This window comes from Panthera onca, chromosome F1, assembly GCF_046562875.1.
Source record: "Panthera onca isolate mPanOnc1 chromosome F1, mPanOnc1 haplotype 2, whole genome shotgun sequence".
In the NCBI taxonomy this organism is placed as follows: Eukaryota; Metazoa; Chordata; class Mammalia; order Carnivora; family Felidae; genus Panthera; species Panthera onca.
The window spans coordinates 35,534,610-35,548,418 of NC_138355.1; the positions used below are offsets into that span (position 1 = coordinate 35,534,610).

The 13,809-nt window shown below is 46.7% G+C and overlaps 1 protein-coding gene across 2 annotated transcripts; it reads right to left on the bottom strand.

The window, feature by feature from the left end:
* Positions 1–704: 704 nt before the first annotated feature.
* SERTAD4 (SERTA domain containing 4) lies at positions 705–12,251 on the bottom strand. Of its 2 annotated transcripts, none has more exons than XM_060643919.3 (4): positions 11,823–12,251; positions 6,611–6,802; positions 5,304–5,419; positions 705–3,210 (listed from the first exon to the last, which is right to left on the bottom strand). In XM_060643919.3, exons 2-4 carry the CDS (start codon positions 6,783–6,785, stop codon positions 2,455–2,457), a joined length of 1,047 nt encoding a protein of 348 aa, XP_060499902.3. In that variant the 5' UTR covers positions 6,786–6,802; positions 11,823–12,251; the 3' UTR covers positions 705–2,454. The 2 variants fall into 2 exon arrangements, with proteins under 2 accessions (XP_060499902.3, XP_060499901.3); XM_060643918.3 differs by lacking the exon at positions 11,823–12,251 and adding an exon at positions 10,871–10,894.
* Positions 12,252–13,809: the final 1,558 nt, after the last annotated feature.

Here is a 13,809-nt window from a genome sequence, read left to right on the forward strand (position 1 = left end):
TAGCCTTCTCTTATCAAATGAAATATTAGCCTCTAAGAATAACATTAATACAGAGTCGTACGGAGTAACACTAGCAATGATCTATGGCGGTTTCAACCATTGACACGAGTCATCTTTTTGACAATTTGGCATTTCATAATGGAAATCAGCTAGGATTTACTCAGGGTTTACATTATGCTATGTTTTCGTCAGAAACTTTGCAAAAATGGAAAATGTTTAGATTCTTTAAGATGAAGCCTTGACAACCAACCACATCATTTATTAACACTGTCCTCTTGGGGCGCCTGGGTGGCTCAGTCGGTTAAGCGTCCGACTTTGGCTCAGGTCATGATCTCGTGGTCCATGAGTTCGAGCCTCGCGTCAGGCTCTGTGCTGGCCGCTCAGAGCCTGGAGCCTGTTTCAGATTCTGTGTCTCCCACTCTCTCTGACCCTCCCCTGTTCATGCTCTGTCTCTCTCTGTCTCAAAAATAAATAAACGTTAAAAAAAAATAAAAAAAAAACACTGTCCTCTTAATCCACAGGAATCTAAACTTACAAACTAGCATCATTCTAAAATACCTGTCCGATTGACCTCTTAAAGTAGTCTTTCATTTTGAAGACACCTGCATGGACACTGTCCACTAGACATTTAGAATTTTTTAAAGGAGAAAGAGCAATGGAAAAGAGAAACACTGCTGAGGATTATTAAAATAACAAAATCTTAATGAATTTTGATCATTTTAATAAATATATATCAAGAAAACCTCACTTTATTACAACAACACAGTCATATACAAGCATCTATCATCTAAGTTTTCAACATCAAATGTTTATCAAATATTGAAAATAAAGGACAAAACATTACTAGACTATTTAGCCATAACACAAGAACATGTTTTAAAAATTGGTCCTTGTGGACATTGTCCAAATGATCCTACTCATACACTGTATGAATGAGACCTATATTTAATATTAATAGCAATAATAAAAAAGCTTTATCTTGGAGAAACTGGGAGGACGTACTTATTTCCTCCATTTGGCATTTGGTTCCTGTGAAGTATTGTTTAAGGAGGCCCAAGTCAATTAGCAACCTTGGAAACTGCAATACAGTGTGGAAGAAGTTGGCTGGAGAAGGGCAGACGGTCAGAGGGGCACTCTGAACACGCTCTTGCAAACGTACAAATTAAAGAAATCACTGAGAAACATGTTGACCAAATACATGGTAGCTATTGCCAGCCGAGTCCCATTTCTCCAAAATAACTTTCCAAAAACTAAAATCTTTACATTCTTTAAGATAAAACCTTATTGATCACCACATCATTTATTAACATTGTGCTTCTTAATCAACAGCAAAAGTCATATATAAAAAACCACATGCTTTCATAATCTAAACGAGTGAAATGATGCAAAACAGATTAAAGTATAATGCATGCCACTGGTTCATGAACTTCATTGGACAAGAAAACAAAACAAAACTAAACAACCCAAAACCCAAAAAACCCAAACCCCAGCAACAGACCGTTGCCATAGAAAAAGCTCAAGCAGCTTAGTGCTGGCTTCTAACAGCTCTATTGTTGCCCCCATCCCTTTCTAAAAATGCCAAATCCAAAAGCAATTGGGCATCAAAAACAAAGAAAGGATAGAGATGTTGAATCAAAAGTTGAACGCAATAGTTTCGAAGTTAACGGTTTCCAAACGATATTGATCCACCCTGTGTATTTTTTTTTTTCCTGTTTGTTAAATCCCTGCTGTAACTCTGATTTATCCTTAATTTGCACATTGGCAAAAATTAAGATAAAGTAAGGCACCAAAAATCGCCCTGTATAACACCTCTCTTTAACAGACGAATCACCCATCACAGGCAAGCCAGGAACTTGCAGGGATCACCCCTCTATACATATTGTTGATTGCCACCCCAAGACTGGTGTTTCATTACGTTCCATCCTCTTTTCATCTGTCACGCAAGACTGTTAAATATAAATACTTAACGGCACCACGAGGCCACTTCATCTAGCTCCCTGTCTTCAGTCTTTTATTCAGAAAAAAAATAGTCACGTAGAAGCAGGCATCTTTTGCTGGTTGTTTTGGTTTGCTTACCAAATAACTACCTAATTAGTTGGCGAACATATTGGAAGTTTCTTAGCTAGTGACAGATTCCTTGGGGGTAGTGGAAAGATCACAAGGGCACACTGCCCCCAGGCTAATCTACTGACCTTTTCCATAAGAAAACTAAGGTCTACTTTTAAGCATTAAGTCAGCTGGTTTTTGGGCAAAATCACCACATTTACAAGTAGCTCGCTGATGCCTACTATACAGATGTTTTATGCAATCTGCTCTCCAGGCATTAAAACGACACGGCATGTTCATGGCATAATTTTATCAGTTGTACAAAACTATAAAATCCATTCAAAATAAAATTTATGAGAGCTAATTGATCATGCTGTGCATGCTTCAGAGTTTCGGTGAAAAGATGGCTCATATTTTACTCCCTTTGCTGCAGCACAGTTTGTTACTTGGTGAAGGCTCCTTTTTCCTTAAGGATTTTTTCCAAGACTCGCTCACATTGCTTTTTTCATTATATGCAGTCTCAAAATAATCATAAAATTGGCCTTTGCACTCAAAAGCCAGGTCATTTCCCACAGGTTCATGGCTTATGGGGCCACCATCCCTGTTGGTGTCATGATTTGCTTTCTCATCACTTACGGTGGCCTTTTCCTGAACACCTAGCGACCTGACATTAGTAACAAAGATTTCATTGGCAGGTATCTGGCCATCACCCTTGTAAATAGGTGCGCTGCCTACGTCAAAATCCACCTGGTGGGAACAACTCGGTAGAGGGGGAGAGGAAGAGGAGGATGAGGAGGAAGAGGGGACAGTGGTGGAGGCACTTCCAACGCTAGCATGGACAGAAAGGGGTACATTTAGGTAGTGACCACCACATTCTTGGTAAAAGCAGCAGGCATGGAATTTTTCACACTCCTCTTTGGCCATCCGTGGTCGTTTTCGGTAGGGACAGTCTTGAGCCATGAACCACTCTTGAGCAGAGGTGCCATTGAAAGAGCAGGCAGGAAAGCACCAGTTACTCTGCGTGATGATTTCTCCATGGATCCTTTTCATCAAATTGTTTATAAGGACAGATCTTCGCAGGTATACCTCAGGATCATCGATAAACTTTAGCTTTTCTAATGACATATAAAGGATGTGGGCTCGTTCCTCAAAAATTGAGATGGTCTAAAAGTCAAAAGAGGGAGAGAAAACTTAGGTCATGGGCTACAGGAAAATGTCGTCACAGTACATTTCTTCCTTGGTAGTCTCTGGATCTGGGAATACTGGGCTCCTGTTTCTCCCAAATTCATTTAGGGATGCCGTCCCTGGTGTTACTAATGTCTCCCCCCACCCCCACCCCCATTCCTGAATCCCTGGTGTGGTCAAGCGCCTGGGAATCCAGTCACAATGGAGACCTCAGCAGGGGGAGGTCAGGTTGTTCGCTCTTATATGGCCCCCGTGAGGGAGATGCTGAAACACACAAATCTACACTGCTAAAAATCAGGAGAGCAGTTTCTTGGGGGGGGGGGGGGGGGGGGGGGGGAGGGGCAGAAAAGTAGTAACAAGAGGCCCGAAGAGAGAGGTTCTCAGTTGCTATGTTGTTTCTTGATCTGGGTGCTAGTTACATGGGTATGTTCACTGTGTGAAATCCATCAAGCTGTACCCTTAAGACACTTGTGCTTTTATGTGAGTGTATACAAACACATGCATACGCGCACACATATACTCATACATTACATGGGAATAAATGTCTTTTGAAAGATGGCAAAATGCAGGTCATCATAAGTATACTTCAAACCCTGGCCAGGAGCATGAGAACTGCTTTCAGGGCTGTCCCTGTGGGTTTAACACTTGCAATTATCTTTGCTTGAACGAGGGACAACAGCCTTTCCCCTGAAAGGATCTGTCAGTTGAAGGGCCAAAGTAGGCTTCCTTCTGGAGCCAGGCAGGAGAAGAGATGCAAGGAAGAAATGAGAAAGACTCACTTCTGAGCAGTGTGCTACCATCACCATGTGATGATTGGTACAGATCCAGAGGCAACTAGAAATTCGCTGCAACCAGAACACAAAAATGAAAGAGGAAATAAACAGCTTGTGTCCTGGGGGCCACCTCTTCCAGGCCATAAAAAAAAAAAAAAGGAACTGTTAGCATGACCTGAGGAGCTATGAACAAAGCCAGCCCAGGATCAAAGGCAGGAACTATACATTCAGAGAAAAGCTCAGCACCTACCAATGCATGCCCAGGTCATTATGAGCAAGGCCAAAGCCAACACCTTGAAGGATAAGCTTGTGGGGTGATGGGGAGATGGGGTAAGAGGAGACAGAGAGGAAGTGCATCAAAAAATTAAAAATCCTCTCCGTGTTTCAGACAACTATGCTTTGGCTTATACCCTCCCTTTTCTTATTTTTAAGTTCATGCACTTATTTTGAGTGAGCGAGCAGGGGAGGGGCAGAGAGAGAAAACCCTAAGCAGGCTCTGCACTATAAGCTCGAAGCCTGAAGTAGGGCTCGAACTTGAACTTTATGGAACCTTGAGATCATGACCTGAGCCAAAATCAAGAGTCAGACGCTTAACCGGGGCCACCCAGAAGCCCTGGGGTTATACCCTCCCTCGATTAAATCTGTAGATAGTTTTTAAAGGAGGATAACCATAAAGAAAAAGAAATGGTATTTGAAAAGCTTAGTGGCCAGTTTCCTACTTCTTCTTATGTATGCAAAAGAGTTAGCTGTGGTCTTTTCTTGGGAATGAATTACATATTTTAACAAAGTAAACATATGCAGCCAGTGTACAAGTGCATGTTTCTACTTCCACGCATGCTTTCAACAGATGGGGAGTCCACCTGTAAAGGGTCCTGAGAAGCCCTGGGGAACCGCTCCCAGGTGGGCACCCACAGAAGTGGCACTGGCCATTGGAGCTAGAGCTTGGGGAAGGGGAATGTCAGGAAAGAACAAGTGCTTTTCTGTGCACACGTGAAAGCACACACCATTCATAACCATTAATGCAACTTAAGAAAAATCAAATCATTTGTAAAAAAGATGTTCCTTGGATTATGTAATTTTGTTATTTCTGGGTAGAGGAGCTCCTGCTGGCTCTTTCCTCAATTCCTTGTGAAAATAACACAGGACCCAAAAAAGGGACAACGATTAATATGGCTCTGCTGAGAAGTGGCTCATTTTCATTGCTTGGGTGGAACAATTTAATTTCTGGAAATGGATCAAGCAACTGTTACTAAGTATCTTAAACTCTTAATAAAAAGAATGACTATTAAAAAAACATACTTTATGGCTACAGCTGCTGAGTGGTGGGTGAAAATCCTCTTCTTCCACATACTTCCTCTTAAAGTATGTGATCTTGGGTGTTGTTATAGGATTTGAAATTCCCCTGTAATGTGATCCTGTGGTAATAAATCAGATATGACAAATGACATGCGGTTTGCCAGACTCTCCAAACAAAATACTTTCCTTTAATTTCCTTATAGAAGATAAGTTGGCTACGTATCTGTCTGTACATGTGGTGATTAAAAATAAACATTTGTCTTAATGGTTGCTATCATACAGAATTGTGACCCAGGCTAGGCAAGGATTTCGAGGTAATTATAAAGGAAAATGACCTATTTCAGCATTTACTAAATACTCAGAATCTTAACTGTATGCACAAACAGCAAAATTCATAAAAGGAAAGAACAGTATTTGTTCAAAGTGTTTAATTAAATCCATGATAACATAACACGACTGCTCAAATGTATACATCTTTAACTGTCAGCACTAACAACCAAATAACTTTAAAATGTTATTGGCTGTAGGTAAGGAAGCAAATGACTACCTGCATATTAGAGTTATAATTTTCCTTCTTTCAATATATGAAATTAAAAACTTTTTAATTTAAAAGTAAAATTTGGGCTATCCAAAGTCCCTTTTCTTCTCAAAAACGTAGTATGTCAGCCATGAATAAAAGTAGGGTTTAAATTTTAAAGAACAGAGCTTTTAATCCAAAACAAACTTCAAAGAGTACTTATTTTACATTATAGGTTTTTTTTTTTTTTAAGGGGTACTACACAAAAACCCAAGGAACTTACCTTAAAATATAAGAATAAAGAATCAGGAAGAACATATATCTAGATTTCAAAAATTCTCCCCCTGAATATGAAAGCCAGTTGTGTGCTTAATAAAAAGAAGAGACACACAGCTTCTGGCCCAAAGTGTAGATTCCTTTATGTCTCATGGGATAAAGATTTCATTGTCAAGCTCACCAGGACTTGTGTAGCTCTGAGAGCCATGCAGTCCTACAGGGTGAAAAACCAAAATCCAAACTCAAGAGTTTCAAAATCTGGTTTGGTTCTTTTAAAAATATAGGTGCATGACTTATACACGCAGCAGCAGCTTGCGTAGCCTCAGGTCTGAATGCAACTTGAGTATCACGTCTGGTCCCCTTCCCGGGAGCCCTGGGCTCACTTATGTACAGGCAGCCTGGGAAGTCCCTGGAACATGAGCTCTCTCAGCTCAGAAGGGCGCCCCAGACACCACCCCCGCCCACTAGTCTGGCAGCTGAGCTGCAGAGGGCAGCAGGGGAAGGTCAAGGGCAGTACCTGCCAGTGGGGGACCGGCTCCCCGGTCTCCCTGCAGAGGAGCCTGTGCTGGCCCAGGGGGGCTTGGGCCTCCGTAGCTGTCAGCCTCCCATAGTGTCTGGTACCCAGCAATTTCAGCAGCTCCTTCCGAGACAATGGGCTCGCAGAATCTATTCATGGACAGAACCAGAGTCATCTCTGACAGCCTCAGATCTAAAAAAAAAAAAAGAAAGAAAGAAAGAAAAAGAAAAAGAAAAAAGGAAAAAAAAAGAGAAAAGAAAAAAGAAAGAAAGAAAGAAAACAGCCCTAATCAAGAATAAGCCAGGGAATGGCCTTGGCATTTTCATTCCTTTGCTTTGGGAAACTTTTACTTCTCAGTCCTCCCCTTCACCCTGAAACATTTGATTATTTTTTCAAAGAAAACCTCAGCAAACTCTCTTGCTGCTATTAGCTCAGCCTCTGTGTTCGGCAATCTGCATTTCATGGGCGGATCTTTAAAATCCCATTTCTTATTGTTCTCAGATTCCCCTCAGCCCTCTTTGAGACAGCTGCTTTGCCTCCTAACACATTTTCCCCCTGACCTTCCCGCACAAAATGTACCCCTAAGAGGCAAGTCCCGGACCCTTGCGCTTCCTTTCTATTAATAAGGCAAAATCAATTTTCTAGTCAGTCCCCAGAGAGTCTCCTTTGATGAAATCCGCTAATCAATCAAAAGGAAAGGGTGGGGAGGCAGAAATCTCCACCATTAATCCCTACTGATGCGCTCAGGTTTGGTCTGTGTGGCTGGCCCTCTTGTCTCCTTTCGGCTGGGCCAGCTCCTCTACAACATTCCGGGGCTCCCTCCACTTTCTTTTCCCAAAACGAAGCAGACAGAGACACACTTGGTAGTTGTTTCCACCAGCCCTGATCGGCCTGAACTGGATCTGCCTCCAGTCAAAACACTGTGAGATGAAGACAGAAAATTGGCTCCAGTTTCAAGCCGGGAGTTGCAGCCCCACAGGAGCCAAGCACAACATCAACGGAGCAGGCAGAATATTAAACAGGAGCCAGGGCTTCAGGGCCAGAGGCAGCCGGCAACTCTTTCCTCGGTGAGGCCCAGACACAAGGCAGAACTTTCCAGGAGGCACCACACCACTGCCCTCCTCTCCAGTTCGCGCCCCTGCCTGGGGCCTGCGGGGAGACTGGGAGCCTCTCTGCTCTGTGATGCAGCGCTGGGCCCCTGCTTAACTCAGGTGGACCAGGCCACTTCCAGGGGGGCTCAGTGTCTCCACTTGGTCGAAGCAGGGTGAAGAGTGAGTTCAAGGGGGAAAAGGGTTTGATACTAAAGCAAAAAGACCTATGGGCCAGAGATCAGTGGTGAAGGCAGAGAGGCCTCAGCACCTTTATTAGCTGCCAATTCCTTTACAAGACCTGAACCTCCACTATCCCACTTTGCCATTTAAAGAACTGTCACAAGGAGTGATGTCAGGTCTGCTTTCTGAAGACTGACTGTCTTTCAAACATACGCCAAAGGTCTACTTCACGTTTTCCTTCTCCAAATTATACAGCTTGTAATGTTTTGGGGAAAGGGTGAATCTCCTGCTGTCTAGGAGACTGTGATTACCTACATGTTTTACGGAGGGTCTACTTCCAGGTAACAGAAGGAAAAACACCAGGGGAAGGGGAAATAGCTTCACTGAAGAGACAATGTCCTCTGGCTAACAGAGCGGCTCTTGGCAGCCAGGACTCCATTCTTTGTTCGGGCTTCTCTTGGAGATCCTAAATTCTGTCCCAACCTCACTGAACAATGAAGCCAGGCCTTCTGACAGACAGGGGGAAGTGTCCACGTCAGTGGCTGGAAGGAGGACCCAAATGATTTGGGCTGCTAAATGACCTACCACTTCTCTTTTACACTGTCCTCCCTACAAAGAGGCAGCAGCAAGGACTTATTAAACATTATCAGAAGAAAAAAAAAAAAAAGAGGTGTTTGATTAATTCTCTAAAAGGCAATAGTGGGACATACCATTTATTTTGCTCTTGAGTCATCAAAAAATTTAGGGCTACCCTGATTTAACAAACGAAGCTGTTCTATCACCCCTCAAACTCGGCAACCAAACAAGCTATCAAGCCTCACGATGACAGATTCCCTGGGAGACTCTCATAAATGATCTAATTTTTTAACCTATGATAAAAGACAGTTGTTTCAGTAAATGCTACCCCAGGAGCATGCGAGTTATCTAGCTTTTTCTCGGTCAGTAGCCCTTTCTCGTTGACTGCAGTGGTGGTTTCCAGCTTGAAATTCACATTCACTTTTGTGCTGGATTCTGGGAATAAGACCCAAGCTTTTTGTCTGTTGAACTTTTATTACATAAAACCAGAGGAGGGTTGACAAATCCACTCCTCTTAAGAAAGCATTTGTAGGCCCCTAGAAGCAATTACCTTTGTTTAATAGGACATTATATGGCCCCTGTGCTGTTTTATGTTCCTAAGAGTTTGTTTATATATTAATAACTTATTGATGTAGCTTTTTTGGTTAAGGATTTCAGTGTTTCTACTTGTTAGTATTGATTCCAACACATGAAATTCTATCAGTTACACATTTGAACTTGAAACACGGCATAGTTGTCTTATCTTGGCTCTTTCCTTCGTGAAATCTAATTTCTGTAAGTTTTTCTTTTTTGAACTGGAAACCTGTACACACAAATATGCTGGAGAAGCTGAGTTCCTTCCATAAGTGATTTATGTAAGTCTGAATAAAATATGAGTGACTTTGGATTATTTGGGGGCTGGGAGAAGATTCTGCAATGGAGTCTTCCTAGGAAGTCTATTTAGAATTTACACCAGGATGTTAACAAATTAAGAAGGCAAGTTCAATGTTCAGGAAGAATTGGGAGTGTGCGGTGCTAAGCACTAATGTTTCACATGACTATTTGTATTATATGTGCAGATCCAAACTGTCACTATTCTCTGTACGATGAGATTTACATTGTAATTCTGCTACTGAGTTCAGAAGTTTAAATCCACAAATTCATGTGCTGTTATTATTAGATATAACCACAAAGATGTACATTTATGGTAAGATTTGTATTTTTTAACATCAGAGGTGAGTGGATTCAAAAGAAGGTTGTTAAAGTGTGTTTTGTCTACACATGGGTTTAAAAAATAAAAAGGTCCTAACCTCTTATTCCCAGGTTCCTGCAGGTCAGTTTTGTCACCCAACTGGACGCAGCGGAATGACACCTCACGCATTCCCAGAAGGCTAACAACTAAAATGTCATGCTTTTTCAGGAAATATTCATAGTAAAGTTACCAGGCATTGCTATACAGTTTGGTTTTTCCAGATGACTTACACATGTTTTTTCCTCAGAGCCATTATAACGCTAATAGGAGAGGTAGGCACATAGAAAAGGGTGGCTACAGGTTCAGCGGCACCTTGAATCTAAGAGGGGCTCCTGGTCATTCTTTGCCTCCCCCTCCCCCTCCCCAGCATTGGAAATTAGAGAACATTAAAAGCATCACAGCAGTTAGAGATCTGATTCCAACACTGAAACGCAGAGAAGGGCTGGTATGTTCAATGCTGCCAGTCTTAAAATGTGTTGCCCAGGTGGACCAAGACCCCACCCCCACCCCCAACCCGACCTCCTCCTTGTCCTTAACAAGATCCCAACAGCTTGTCCAGCTGCCGCTGCTGCTGGTGGTGATGGAAGGGGCTGAATGGGTGGAATAAAATCCTTCAACCCTTCCGAATAGACAGATGTCGCTTTTCTGCCAGTCGCTGCAGTACACCTGTCTGCCCTAGAAGTGCATTTCTCAGCTGTAGCTTCGAGAGATCAGGAGCTTTAGGTCAGGTCCTAGGGCGAGAAGGGCCGGTGCTGGGCCTGAGGGGGAAGATGAGGTGTCCGGGTGTCCGAGCCCTGGCGCCAGGTCTCCCCATCCCAGGGCCAAGACTGGGGTCGCGACGTTTGGAGAACCGACCCCCCTGCAGGCACCACGTCCGGGAGACTCCGGCACAGACACACCCCAAGGGGTCGGTGCCTGGGCCCCTGAGTCCCTTCTCACGTAGGGAGCAGAGCCCTGCCGGCCGGCGGCCGCAGGAGAAAGTAAACAACACCCCAAGTGTCTGGGAACAAAGGCAAGTTGTCTTTCCACGGTGCGCGAGCCGTGCGCCTCTCCTGAAGAATAAGAGCTATTATTACTCTTTCTTTCTTTTCTTTCTTTCTTTTTTCTTATTTTTTTTTTTTTAACAAGTTTCCTTCTAAGGGAAATAAACACCAAAGGTAGGATTCCAAGGAAATGACTCACAGCGGCTGGCAGGGCTCTGGCGAGGCTGGCCCCGTCCCCGCGCTCCAGCCCGCAGCAGATGCCTGCCCGGCCCTCCCTCCCTCCCTCGCCGGCCAAGCCCGCTCGGAGCCCGCGGCTGCGGGAGCGCCCGGCGCGGCCGTGGGACCCGGGCGGCGGGGACAGCGCCCGCACCTCCCGCAGGCGTCCGCTCTGTCCGCGCCACCCTGGGCCGGGGGGGCCGCCTCTCCCCCCGCCTCCACGGCCCCAGCCGGGCACTCCGGAAAGTTGCTAGGGCCCAGGAGGCGGGAGGGGAGGAAGGGAGGAGAGAGAGGCGGAGGCGTGGACCAGGCGGGCAGCAGCCGAGTCCGCCGGGGAGGTGAGCTGAGGACAGAGGAGCCGCCGCCGCCCGCAGCGAGGCTCGGCTGCCGGGGAGGAGAGTGCGGGGGCGGAGGTGGCGGAGGACAGAAGGTGTCAGCTCCTGCAGCTCTTCCCTTTTCTCGAAGACGCGCGCTCCTGACATCCACAACCCCTCCCTCTCCACCTGCCCAGCATCGCGGCGACCAGACCCGGGGGCATCCCTCCTACTCACCCCCACCGTTCCCTAGGGAAAGGGAGGGAGCGGCCGCCGCGGGCCCTGGGGGCTCACCAGGGCTGCCATCCCCACCCGCCCGCGGAGTCGGCTGGGTGCGCGCGGGCGGCAGCGGTTCCCGCCCCGGTGAAGGCCCCGCGGCGCAAGCCAGCCCCGGGGAAAGCCCGCGCCGCCTCGGCGCCCGGCGGCGTCCCGGCCCCCGCGCTGCCCGGGTCCCGCTCCGGCCGGTGCGCGTCCGCTCGGCGCCCCCGGCGCGGCCCCGGTGCCGGGAGGCCGCGCGGGTGCCACTCGGCGCGCGAAGACTCTGCCCGCGGGGACCGGCCCTCGCCCTCCACCCGCCCGGGCCTCGCCGCCCCCGCCGCCCGCGCCCGGCCCGGCTCTTACCGCGGGGTCAGCCGGGAGGCGGCGGCCGGAGCGCTCGCGCTGCCGCTGGTCCGCTCCGGGCTCGGCGCCAGCCCGGCCGCCGGTGCACAGTCGCGCGGGGCCCGGCCCGGCGGCCCGGTCGACGGTGGACGCTGGTGCGCGGCGGGCGAGGGTCCCGGCAGGTCCCGCCGCCGCGACTGGGGCGCCGCGCCGCCGTCGCTGCAGACGGTTATGGTAATGAGCGGCTCTGTCTAGCGAGGAGCGTGTGAAACCCGTCAATCCTGTTTGCCATTTCCCCGTGGATTTCCGAGGAGAGGTTCTGCAGGATGCCCCCAGGGTGAGAGAGGGAACATGACAAGAGCGCCCGCTCTCCCGCCCTCCCTCTGCTCCCGCCGCCGCCGCCGCCGCCGCTCCTCAGGCAGCACACGGGGCGCCTTCCCCTCACCCCCACCCCAGCCCGCCCCCTGCCTCCTTCCCTCCTTCCCGCCCTCCCTCCTCCCTCTCCTCCCCTCTCTCCCCTCCCCTCCCCTCCCCTCCCGGTGCCCGGGGACACGCGGGCCCAGCTCCAGCCCGCAGCCCAGACCCCACGCGCTCCCCGGCTCCCGCCCTAGCCCTGGGGGCCCGGCTCCAGCCGGATAACGTATTCACTCTGCAACCTTCTGAGATGTCTTCTCTTTTTTTTATTTGGTTTGGTTCTGTTGTTGTTGTGTGTGTGTGTGATTAAAAAAAAAAAAAAAAAATTGTGCCTTTCCCACCCTTTGAAAAGACTTTCTTCTCCTTTGCCACGGCAAACGGAGATGAGAAACAGATGTCTTTGCAGGACCAAGCAGTTATTCTCCCCTCGCCGCCCGCCCCCACCCGTTCCCCTCCGGAGCTGCATGTGTATAAAAAAGCAACATGGGTCCTACTGCAACTTGAATTGGCAACTCTTTCTGGGTGGGGAGCCTCGAGGGAATACCTCCAGGAAATAAAAAAGTAATAAAGGACGTTGTCCTTGGTCAAGGGAATGTAATTTAAGCCCCGGAATCACATTATTCTGCAAATAGTAATTTTCCCCTGTATTAGTCTCAATTGGAGTTTGTTTTTTGAAACATTAATTCATAACTTCTGTCTAGGGACTCCTCCATAGTCGAGATGGGTCATTTCAGGTGTAATGAACACAGAGGCTTGGAAGGCATAGACCTAATAAAATCCGGGGGAAGGCACCTGCACAAAAGTGTTACAAAGACTATAATGTTTGTTTACTGCTACTATGCCAGATGTGCTAAATATAACACTTCTTTAAAACAGTGATCCTCCGACTGTGAAAAACCAAACCTCTTGCTGCCTGGCTCCCTAGGAATCAAGGAGAGGCACAGACTGAAAATCAGAGAGGGAAGGAGTAAGATCAAGGACGACGATTAGCATCTGCAAATTGAACTCTATCTAATTTGCATGTTTATTTCTTAGAATTGTAATTAAATTTGTGTAATAAATGTTTTCCATTTCATTTGTACACTTAAAATTTGGGTGACTGACATGCAGTTAAGTGAATTTCTTTTCTTTTTTAAACAAATGTAGTTTATTCAATAAAGCAGCAAACAAATATTAGACATAATTAGAACTAATCTACTTTGAAGGTATTTTTGTTGAACTTTGTACACTTAAAGTCTCTCAGAGGTTTTAAGGGTATTAGGAAGCTGAGAGAAGGCAATTATGCTGAAAACAGCCTAACTCCACAGATTTCCAGGAGCATGATTTCATTTTTTCCAAAAAGACATTTCAGGGTTGCATGCCTAAAGTTGGGAATTGGGCAGCCATCTTGGCTTTATTCTGAACCATATTAAAACCATATTAAATTGCATTGGCTCTGAGCACCTAGGTGGCTCAGTCAGTTAAGCATTTGACTTCAGCCCACGTCAGGATCTCAGGGCTCACGAGATCTCATGAGTTCGACCCCTGCATTGGGCTCTGTGCTGACAGCCCAGAGCCTGGAGCCTGCTTCGGGGTCTGTCTTTCTGTCTCTCTC